At 42.4% G+C, this 12,451-nt stretch overlaps 1 protein-coding gene across 1 annotated transcript in view; it reads right to left on the bottom strand.

Annotated features, from left to right (window-relative positions):
• Positions 1-12,451, bottom strand: part of pebp4 (phosphatidylethanolamine binding protein 4) — a 271,180-nt gene that overhangs the window by 83,803 nt on the left and 174,926 nt on the right. Inside the window, exon 5 of the mRNA XM_078428896.1 lies at positions 10,813-10,858. Within this exon, the coding sequence (XP_078285022.1) occupies positions 10,813-10,858 (46 nt within the window). The remainder of the gene's footprint in view (positions 1-10,812; positions 10,859-12,451) is intronic.

Raw genomic sequence — 12,451 nt, forward strand, 5'->3', positions numbered from 1 at the left:
CACAGGGCCAGAGACACGGGTTCCATCCTGGCTATGGGGTGCTGTCTGTACAAAGTTTGTACGTTCTCCCTGTGACCACGTGGGTTTTCTCCAGGTGTTTCCACATTTCAGGGACGTGCAGGTTTGTAGATTTGTAAGATAGAATTAGTGTTGGTCGACACGGACTCGATGGGCCAAAGGGCCAGTTTCCATGCTGTATCTCTAGAGTCTAAAAGTAAAGAGTCATTGATTCTCTTTCAGGTTTAATGACTGCAGACGGCTACAATTCACAAACCCATATCTGGATCTGGAAATACAGCCAGGGTACGGAAGATACACCATCTTGGTTTGAACAGTTGCAATCTGAGTTATCTGGCTGTGGGCCATATGCAAGAGCACTGCCAGAGAACCAGTGGTGATTCGAAAGATCCTGAGATAAGGTTGAATTTTCTAGCTCCACATACACAGCCTGGTAGATTACTGGCATTCTCCTGGGACCAGACATCTAACAGGCTGTGTATCTGGTATAACATGGACGACACCACTGCTTCTAGATCTCCACCAACATATGAAGAGCACTTTCACATGGCAGCAGTGGACACCCTGATGATGGCAGCATGCTCTCACGTGGCATCTCTCTACATGGAGGACATTGCTCTTGGAGACAGTAAGCATAGAGCTGATTGGCATGGTCTAGAAGTTTATTAAGGCTGAAAATGTTGTATGACCTCTGCTTCTGCCTAAACAATAACAGAAATTTGCACCACTGGTCAATGGACTGTGAGAGCATCAGTGCTGAAGCGTTATCCTTGGCAGGAAGTCCAGTGAGTGATCAGGTATAGGCTCATTCTCTTTGATATCTTTTGCATACTGTCAGGCAAGCAGGACAAAGTTCCAGCATTTCTATATGTTTCTTCAGCAGTCTTTCCAAGTTTGCATCTCCAACTGCAGCACTCATGTGAATTCTCTGAACCGACGTTCAACTTCTGTTCTACAGAGCTTGCACAGCCTCTTGCACATCCCTCTGGCCTAGCTGCACGAGGGACTGGCATCTTTCATCATGAAACGTCGCTTTATCCAGCGACTTGATAATGGCCGCATGAATCCAGCCTGTTCTACACTTGCAATGCAATATTTCTGAGCTGCATAGACACAAAATGCTGGAAGAACTCAGCGGTTCAGACAGCATATCTGGAGAACATGAATAGGTGGCGTTTCGGATCTGGACCCTTCTTCACCTGAAGAAGGGACACAACCCCAAATATCACCTATCCATTTTCTCCAGAGATGCTGCCTGGCCCGTTGAGCTACTCCAGCATTTTTTTTGTCTATCTTTGATATAAACCAGCAACTGCAGTTCCTTTTTATTACATTGCTGAGCTGCAGCTGGGTGATGTCAGGTTCAATAAAATGACATTTGCCTTTTCTTTCACTGTGGAGTGCTGCTACTGTTCAGAACGTTCATTGCTATGAGAGGAAGAGTCGTGATAAAAGTCTTGCACAATTTACATACTTCCTTCGCTGTAATTTTCAGCTTCAGCTGGCGTGATGGTATGTGACTCCAGCGTCCACAAGGAGGTCCCTCTCTTCCATCACCAAAACTGATAAATGTGCAAGGCTGTGGAATTCTTTCCCGCACTAATATTCCAGGTACCAAACGAGGGGAGGAGACAGGAATTTCGGGAGTTACTTCACAGTCAGTTCACTGGCCACTTCCTTTTCCTTACTGATCTAGGTGCTCTTGTGATATATCAAACATAGCTCACCCTCTGGAGCTCGTCTACAAGGTTATAATGGTTCTTGCTGGTGAACACTCCTTTACATTCTAAATTCAGTAATATGGTGGTTGAATGGATTGGTACCCATTCAGGACTGGAGCCTTGATATCATTTAGCATCTAAATGCGTTGGCAGGTGTGCAGTTCATGAATAAATGGTGATTAATCTATGAAACTAGGTGTTGTGTTGTGCACTCAAAATATGTGCAGATTGAATAGAAAATGATATCAGTGTGAAATGGCAAGAGTTAAACGTGAATTATTGGTTTTGTGCACGCTTCAATGTGAATTAATTTTAAAGCCAACATTTGAAACATTAAAATCCATCTCCATGCCTTTTCTTTGAGTCCTCACTACCCTGTGATGACCCTTTCTCTCATTTCCAACGGTACTCCCGCTCTTGAACTTCCCCGGCTGGCCTTCTCCCCTCTTTAGCCCTTTTTTATAGCCAGTCTGAAGAAGGATCTCAACCCGAAACATCACCCATCCATTTTCTCCAGAGATGCTGCCTGACCTGTCGTGTTACTCCAGCACTCTATGTCTATCTTCTGTATACTAGCATCTGGAGTTCCTTTCTACACATTTAAAACATTTCTGCAGGATAGATTTTTTTTTCATATTGTCTGAAGATATACACATGTTTGGTGAGTAAATAGCTTTCTCTCCATATTTTTGAAGTGTCCATTTCTCTTCAGCTATCCCTCATTACCCATTTTCAATCTTGCCGCTGGTTTATTTCTTCCTTACTGGGCCAGGTAGGTGTGCAATACTGCTGTCATGATTAAACCATTTCTCATCTCATTAAATGAGAATTTGTTCCCAGCCAATAGTTTAGAGAGGCTAATAACATCAACAAAACCATGGCAGTTTTCTGCTCAGTTAACTCATTTCCAGGCAAATGATGATCTGCTGATTTCTCCCCTTAATTCCTAAAGAATAAAATGCAAGCTTCTTGGCAATGACGGAACCTCATTAGCAAGTCTCGTTATGATGTAGTTTCGTGCTGGGGTATCTTGTTGTTTGAGCGCTGCTGAATGGTGCAACGAAATTTAGTGGTGCCTGTGAAATACCAGAAACTAATCTGATCTTAGCAGTAACACTATATCCTACCACAGTTTGTAAGCCTGTTGACATATTTGTTGATCTCTAGCTGCCAGCATCTTTAAAAATACCTTTAAAATCTACAGGCTCCGGTGGAATCCATTTGAGCTGAAACAATAATAACAAGTAGGTGGGACGAGAGCTTCTGTTGAGGCTTGATGAAAATGGATAGATGGAGATGGGTGGATTGTAAATGGTATCATGGATTGTTGTGTAAAATACAGCATTGCAGGGCCTGTATTTTTTATATTTATTCATTGTCCAACATTCTGCTTTTGTTTCTTCCATTACACTGCAAGAGCTATGATCAAAGTCATGATCAGAGGTGTTTATCTACAGATGCACACAATGCAACCTGCTGGTTCTGGGAACATGAGAATGTTGAAATAGATTTTCGTGCAAATTGGCTTGAAAATAATCTAAAATAATGAGGTTAATAAACTCTCCAACATATCAAAATATGCATTTTGTATTTTCGATAATCCATCAAATGCTAGTTCACTGACTTACTTTCCACATTCTCAATTTTTTCCTGCAGTTCCCTGCTCACATCTGACACTTGTTGTCAGATTGTGTTTGTTACTATAAGACTTGTACATACAGAATTCACGCGTACACATGCTTTTGCTTTTGTTCTTTACTGTCATGATGCAGAACCAAACATCAGCAGCTCCCTTGAAAATGGATAATCAGACACTTCATAACATCAAAACAATCATTGACAAAACTGCAACTTATTTCACAGTGGTCTAATTTTGCAATAGCTCATCTTAAAATAAAAGTGGGTATGAATTGTGTTCAGTTTTTGTGAATAATAGCATCACAATTGTCAGTGCAAATGCCTGTGCTCAATCAGTGTAGGGGTCTGAAAAGAAATGAAGGCTGTTGAGACATTGGAAAACAATGACAAGGATTTTGAAATAATAAATAATAATAATAATAATAATAAATAATAAACATTTATTTTTTATAGCGCTTTTCCAAATGCTCAAAAACGCTTTACAAAAACAGTCAAGACATAAAAACAAACAGACAAACTATCCTGACGGAGAAGCGGCGAACAAATAGCGCCAGCGTCCTCTCGCGTCAGGGTCCGGCAGTAGACAATAAAGAACACAAGACACACAATTACAATTTTTAACACAAACAGCCATCACAGTGATTGCTCCAGGCACACCCTCACTGTGATGGAAGGCAAAGAAAAGTCTTATCTCCTCCTCATTCTTCTCCCGTGGTGCCACGAGGCGATCGAGGGTCCCGACTTTTGAAGCCCCCACCGGGCGATGGAAAGTCCTAGGGCCGAGCCGAGCAGGCCGATGAAGGTCCTGAGCCCCCACCGGGCGAAGGAAAGTGCCGCGGCCAGGCCACGCAGGGCGATGACGGGCCTGCGAGCGGGTCAATCAAACCTCGCGCTTCGGGGTGGTCGAAGCTGCTACGGCTGGAGCTCCCGAAAGCCGGTCGCCAGCCAGGGACCTGCGAGCTCCCGATGTTGCGGTCTGCAGGGCCCACGACCAAAGCCTCCGAGATGGTAAGTCCAGGCCCTGCGACCGGAGTCTTCAAGGTCGATCCCAGCTAGAGGCCGCCGACTCCACAGTGTTAGGCCGTAGCACGAACGGAGACACAACACGGTAAAGGTCGCATCTCCGTTGAGGAGGAGATTGGGAAAAAAAGGTTTCCCCCACCCCCCACATATACAGAGTTAAAAATAAATCAAAAGAAACATTTAAACGATAACAAAGACAAAAACAAAAAAAAAGACAGAGAGACTGCCGGTGAGCCGCAGCTGCAGAACGCAGCCACGCCCCCTAATAGAAATCAATGCAATGAAAGTAGAGAGCGGGTCAGGCAGCATCTCTGGAGAGAAGGAATGGGTGACGTTTCGGGGGTCGAGACCCTTCTTCAGACTGAAGGGTCTTGACCCGAAATGTCACCCATTCCTTCTCTCCAGAGATGCTGCCTGACCCGCTGAGTTTCTCCAGCATTTTGTGTCTACCTTTGATTTAAACCAGCATCTGCAGTTCTTTCCTACACAATAAAAGTAGAGGATTTGTTATAGAATGATAGACGATCAACTTGACAAGTTAAAGGAGCATTATAAATGCAATATTTAGTTCATATGTTACATTGTGGGTAACAATGCATGAGTTAGTATGGTTGTAAAAGTTCAGAACAATTGAGGCATAAATTGGAATTAAGATGAGAAACATGAAAAGCAAAGCTGGATTTGTCTTCATGCAAGCTTTCTTAGAAATAGCACCCAAGTGGCCATTCATGGAGCGAACTAATGCCACTTAAAACTGAAATAGAAAACACTTGAAAGAAGAATGTAGTTAAATGTATGAGAGGAGATTTTAAGTATATAAGAGCTTGGAAATCAGATGGATGGACTCGGCTTACTCTTACAGTAAACTATTTAAATAAAATTCAAGCATACTGTTGCATTTCATAGAATTTACCTCAATTTTTCCCCCTGCTGCAATTGGTATAATTATCCATTTCTTCATTGTTCCAAAGAGGTAAAATGTCATATAACTCAATCTAACCATACTATTAATATTTGGAGAAGGTTACTACATTATCCCATCAAATAGGTTTAGGTTTATGATTGTCACGTGTACCAAGGTACAGTGAAAAGCTTTGTTTTGCATGCTACCCAATCAATTCAGATATTACTATAGATAAATACAATCAAGCCAAACTCAAATAGATGGAGTGAAGGGAGTTAGAGTGAAGAATATAGTTCTCAGCGTTAGTAGCACAACTGTTCCAGAGATGTAGTCCTGTGTCCACGATGAAAGTCCAATCAATATTTTGTTATATAATTTTTTTGTCATTCAAAATATGTGACAGTCACTGCCATTTATTGTTTATTCCTATTTGTTGGGTGAATTGTGGAGGCAGATTACAATTACATTGGTACAAACTGGAAGGGTCAAAAAGGAAAATATCTTTCCTGTCAAAAAGCAATTCAAGGAACCAAAATTATACTGATCAATGTTTAACCCTACCTAAATAAACACAATCTTATTTATTATATCCCTCAGCAAATATTAAAATGAATATCTTGCCCTCCTAATATTGCAGTGAGCAGCTGCATTACAAGCATTATTTTACCATTCATTTATGGTATGCGAGCCTCACTGGCTAGGCTATTATTTATTAGCTATTTTTAACTGCCTTTGAAATGTGGTATTGAGACAAGTAGAGGGGTCCCAGGTTCAGAATATGTATTGTGCTGTTAGCTCATCAGAGATGCTGAGGACAGAGGTTTATGGTGAAGGTGGAAAGATTTTATAGGAATCTGAGGGGTAACTTTGTCACACAAAGGGTGGTGAGTGTATGGAATGACCTGCTGGAGGAGGTAGAGGCAAGGACTATCACAATGTTTAAGAGGCAATTAGACAGGTACATGGATAGGGCAGGTTTGGAGGGGTATGTGTCAAATGCAGGCAAGTGACATGAGTATAGATAGGACATGTTGCTCTGTGTGAGCAAGTTGGGCTGAAGGGCCTGTTTCTGCACTGTATGACTCTATGCTTGTGAAACAAATCCAAACTAGCTTCCCCCAAACATTGTCAGCCTCATCACAGACGCGTTCTCTCTATCAGAATGGAAATCTCTCATTATGGTTTAAAAATGAAATCTACTTTCGTGAATACCACTCTGAAAAATAAACATCGCTCCATATGTTTAAGTGGGTTACAATCTGTGTCAGTCTTACTATTTGGAAATGTTACCAGTAACAGCTCGCTGCTGGAGTTACATTGTGAACAGCACAATTCAAGTTGCCATAGACTACAAGACAAGATGGGCTGTGTTGTGCATGATAAAATACATTACAGAAGTTAATTTCTGGTGTTGAGGCAAGTGAGCACAATGCAATCGCATTATAAATGTAAATATAGAAATTTAGAGCAGGTAAAATTTGGTACATGTGATAATGGAAGTAGATTAGGATGGACAGAAAAATACACAGAGATTTGTGTTTTAATAAGACACAGTCAGAATACAGAACTGCAGATTTTTGCAAGGTTTTGCTATAGAAGGCACTGTTCTGTTGGAAGTGATAGGAAACTGGTTTGCAACTGACTCGATTTTGGGGTGGGATGAAGTCGTGGAGAGGTTGGGTTAGGGAATGAAATTCTCCTTAGCTTCTTGTGGCAGCTGGAATGAAACTTGAAGATGCCTAGGAAGCACAGTACGTGTGGATCATGAGGGGATGAGTTGAAGATAGGGAGGAGCTTTGGAAGAGAAATAAAGTAGCCAGAAGTACATTATACTTACATTTTGCCTGAGATTGTATTCAACTTATGAATATGTTGGTACAGATGTTTAAATTCTCATATTTTTGTTGCAATAAGTGGGTTAATTATTTTCAAAAATTGCAATCAAAAGAATTTTATACAAATTAATTCCAACAGTTTATAATATGATTTCTTCTCCATTCTTCATCCATGTTTTGCTTAAATCAAATGTGGCTATTTTAACACGGAGACACAAGAGACTGCAGATGCTGGAATCTGGAGTAACAAACCATCTGCTGGAGGAACTCAGCAGGTTGGGCAGCATCTGTGGAGGGAAAGGGTTAGTCGGTGTTTTGGGCCCACAGATGCTGCTCAACCTGCTAAGTTCCTCCTGCGGATCGTTTGTTGCTCCTAATTTAACATAATTAGTATTTGTCTTTATACAAAGCTTGCTGTCAGCATCATTAACAGAAGTGTGATAACTGTAAATATGATCACTACAACGCTTGCCTACGGCCATTAAGGGTACTGGTGCACAAAAGATTTATGCAGGTTTGATGTAATTGCAAGATGTTAGCAGCAATTAAAATATATATTTATGTTTCATTTAAATCAGGTCATAGTAATTTGCCAAACGCACCCTGTATGACATCTTGTGGTGATTTAGTACCCATTTCCAATGGGAGGGAACAGATAGTCACACTGCAGTGATGATTACTCCATTACATTGCATGAATAATACCATGAGTTACACTCAAATCTGTCTTGTCATTTGTGAATGCACGTCAGACAACAAAAAGTGTTCAAAACAAGATCCTTGTGTAAACCAGGTGACACTTGCCTTTGATTAATATTATCCCGATAGATATTTTTATTTATTCATTTTTTGGGGTTGGGGCACCACTGGCAAGGCCAGCATTTGTTCCACATCTCTAATTGCCTTTAGAAGGTGGCAACGAGTCAAGTGCTGCAGGATATCTAGCCTCTACATTGCTCATATTTTGGAAGCTAGTTCAGTTGGGTTTTGGGTCAATGGTGATTTCTAGGATGCTTCTGGTGGGAGATCCAGCAACTAACGCCATTGAATTTGTCAGGCTCTGCCAGACATATTTGTGGCACGAATGTTATTTTCCACATATAGCTCTGTATAGGTCTTGCGGCATATAGTTGCTTTAGTTACGGAAGGACGAATGACATTGTGCAGTGTTCAATCATCAGTGAACATTCCCACCCTTTATGACTGAAGGAAAATCGTTAATGAAGCAGCTGAAGATGGGTGTGTCAAGATCAATGTCCTGAGGAGCTCACACTGGGCCAGGGATGATTGACCTCCAAAGGGCACAACCTTCCTTCTTATGCGAGGTATAACTCCAACCACTGAAGTGCTTTCCCCTTGATAACCACTGACTTCAGTTTTACTGGTGTTGCCCAATGGCACACTCAGTCAAAAGCTGCTTTTGAGGTCGAGAGCAGCCAGCCTCACCTCCTGACTGTAATTTAGTTTTATCATCCATATGTGGATCCAGGCTGTGAAGAGGCATGGCCAATACTGGAGCTCACATATTCATTACTGGGCTGGGATACTATTTAGTCCCATAGCCTTTGCCATATTGAATGCTGCCACCTGTTTTTTCCTATCACTTGGGATTGGCTGATGACTGGTTTACATGTTTGGAAGGATCTCAAGAAGAAGTCAAGTTGAATCATCTCTCTACATCACTGTCTATATCTCTCATTTCCATTTCCCCCGACTTTCAGTCTGAAGAAGGGTCTCGATCCGAAACGCCACCCATTCCTTCTCTCCAGAGATGCTGCCTGTCCCGCTGAGTTACTCCAGCATTTTGTGCCTATCTTCGGTTTAAACCAGCATCTGCAGTTGCTTACTCCACATAAATCATCTTTTCAGCATTTCTGAACAAATACAGTGGCACTGCTTCAGCTGGTCATTTGCAATGTGCTGGGCACTGCCGTCATTCAGGATGGAATATACTTAGCACTTGCTCCTCAAGAGTCACATCGTCAAGAGAGCTTTATTGTCATATGTCCCAAAACAGAACAATGAAATTGCAGTTGCACAGCAGATTTGTAAGCATAGTACTCAGTAAACACCATAGGAACCACAAAAGAAAGTGCAACATATAAAAAGAAACAAATAATAACACAAAGACAAAAACAATGCCCCCCAAGTCTCTAGTACAATCAAGGCAGTTTGTAGTTTGGTAGTTTGGAGTTTATTTGGAGTTCGTAGTGTTCATTGACCTGATGGTTGTTGGGAAGAAGCTGCTCCTGAACCTTGATGTTAGTTTTCAAGTTCCTATACTTCCTTCCGGATGGCAGGAGTGAAATGAGAGTGTGGTTAGGGTGGTGTGGGTCCCTGATGATGCTGCTGCATTTTTGAGGCAGCGCTTCCTGTAGATCCCTTCGATGGTGGAGAGATCAGTAACTATGACGGACTCCCATTAGCTCATGGATGCATCTTGGTTGGCATGGATGAATTTGACCAAAGAGTCTGGTTCTGTGCTGTATGACTCTGTGACTCTAGCTATTTAATTGTCTACCACCATTTATGACTTCAAGTGTAAGCAATTCTGCAGAGGTTTGATCTGATCTGTGAGCTCTATTATTTAAAATTCAACAACATGTACAGTAAATTGCACTTATTCTTGTTCACCCTCGTCAATTTTTGAATGTTTACCCCTATTTCCAAACTGGCCAGAAGTCTGTCCTTCCTTGTTTCCATACTCTTCCTCTACCCCAAAAAGTCTTGATCCCTAATTCCTAACCGGAGGACATAGGTTTGAGGTGAGAGACCCTCAAGATTCAATGGGAACCTGAGGGGTAATTTTTTTATACAAAGGGTGGTGGGTATATGGAATGAGCTGCAGGAAAGGAGGTAGTTGAGGCAGGTAGTTGAGACATTCAGACAGGTACAGGTTTAAAGAGATTTGGGCCAAGCACAAGCAAGTGGGACTAGTGTAGATGGGGCATATCGGCAGCATGGGCAAGTTGAGCTGAAGGCCCTGTTTCCACACTGTATGACTATGACTAAGTAATTCTGTTCCCAAATCTCCCTGCCTTTTACCACAGTTTTCTCCTTATTAAAATCTAACTTTTGACCAGTATGGTTCCCAACCTGAAAAACCATCTGTCCATTCCCCAGACAAATGTTGTCTGACCTACTAGGTTCCTCCAGCTCTTTGTTTTTGCTTTTGACCAACACAATCTCTTTTTGTGAGTTGGAGATAAAATTTGGCTGTTAATGTTTCTGTTAAGTGGCTTGCGATGCTTTGTTACCTTCAAATTGCTGGTTCCCGAATACAATTAAGCAGAGTACTGTGGGATTTTTGTTGCATTGGAAAAAGGTATGTCAATGTCCTTAATTTCACCTTTTCAGTTACACTCACTGCATGAGTCACTGAAGTTTTTGTGTTTTGCTTTATTCATCTGTTCAGGTGGTATTCAGAAACTGGCGAGGGAAGTAAAGCTCACAACATTTAGCAGTGGGAGAATATACCTTTAAAATTACCACAAACAGCTTTAGTTATTTTCCTTATTCAGTGGGAATTAATAAGCGCACCTCCTCTTCTGACTAAATCACTGAGCAATCCTTGTGTCACAGTAGTGGAGTATTGTGCCAGCCCAGCTATAGGAGGCTGTGTAGGGGTTATTGGCTGTGATGTGGGTGGGGGATGGTGATCAGACATTGCTTACCTGTGAGAACTGTGCCTCTAACTTCTCCAAGCTGGAGATGTCTACCCTGTCAGGGGGAAATAAGGAGGAACAGTGATATCAAAACAAATTCTTGGAAAATCTTATTAAGAGTACAGCTTCTAATATTACATATGCAATATAAATTCTGACTTTCCCCAGAATTTAATAATAATAATAATAATATTCATTTATTGTCATTGCAACGAGTACAACGAAATTAAAAAATAGCCAATCCTGACGGTGCGTACAAACATATATGCAATAAATGCAAAAACAAATAAATACATAAATACAATTAAATACAATTATATTAAGTACAAGATTTTTTAACGGTGTTGCCTAGTGCAAAGGTAGTGTTCAGTTCTCGTATGGCCCTGGGGTAAAAACTGTTCTTAAGTCTGTTTGTTCGGGATTTGATCGACCTGAAACGTCGACCAGAGGGCAGATGAACAAACAGACGGTGGCCGGGGTGGGATGGATCTTTTATTATTTTGCCTGCTCTACTGAGGCAGCGTAGGCTGAACAGGTGCTCCAGGGAGGGCAGTGAGCAGCCGATGATCTTCTGGGCCGTCGTGATGACCCTCTGAAGGGCCTTCCTGTCCTTTTCTGAGCAGCTGGCATACCATGTGGTTATACAGTATGCCAGCACACTCTCGATGGAGCAGCGATAGAAGGACAACATGAGCTTCTCCTGCAGGTTGGTTTTCCTGAGGATCCTCAGGAAGTGGAGTCTCTGCTGTGCCTTCTTTACTGTGGTGATGGTGTTGGTAGACCAGGTAAGATCCTCTGCGATGTGCGTACCCAGGAACCTGAAAGCTGGTACCCTTTCCACACAGACCCCATTGATGTAGAGTGGGTCGTAATCTCCACTGGTTTTTCTAAAGTCAATTATAAGTTCCTTTGTTTTGGAGGAGTTCAGGACCAGATTGTTCACTGAACACCATGCTGCCAGCCTTTGGATTTCATCCCTATAGGCTGTCTCATCTCCTTCTGAGATGAGTCCAACCACAGTCGTGTCATCCGCGAACTTGATGATGGTGTTGGTGGGATGGGTGGGGGCGCAGTCGTGAGTGTAGAGGGAGTAAAGGATGGGGCTCAACACACAGCCCTGTGGTGAGCCGGTGCTCAGTGTAATGGTGGAGGAGAGGTGAGGGCCTATTTTGATGGTCTGGGGGCGGTTGGTCAGGAAGTCCTTGATCCATTGGCAGATGGTTTGGGAAAATCCAAGGTCGGAAAGTTTGGTGACCAGTCTGCTCGGGATGACCGTGTTAAAGGCAGAGCTGAAGTCGAGGAAGAGCATCCTCACATAGCTCCCCTGGTGTTCAAGGTGGGTCAGTGCAGTGTGAAGAGCAGTGTCGATGGCATCCCCTGTAGACCTATTTGCTCTGTAGGCAAACTGGTGTGGGTCGAAGGTGGGTGGGAGGCTGGCTTTGATGTGCTGCAGGACCAGTCTCTCGAAGCACTTTGTGATGACCGGTGTGAGTGCTACCGGACGGTAGTCGTTAAGACCGCTGATGACAGACTTTTTCGGCAGTGGGATGATTATGGCGGACTTCAGGCAGGGAGGGATGGTGGATTTTAAAAGGGATAGGTTGAAGATTTTTGTGAAGACCTCAGATAATTGGTCTGCACATTCCCT

The sequence above is a fragment of the Rhinoraja longicauda genome, chromosome 36 (assembly GCF_053455715.1).
Source record: "Rhinoraja longicauda isolate Sanriku21f chromosome 36, sRhiLon1.1, whole genome shotgun sequence".
NCBI classification, from domain to species: Eukaryota; Metazoa; Chordata; class Chondrichthyes; order Rajiformes; family Arhynchobatidae; genus Rhinoraja; species Rhinoraja longicauda.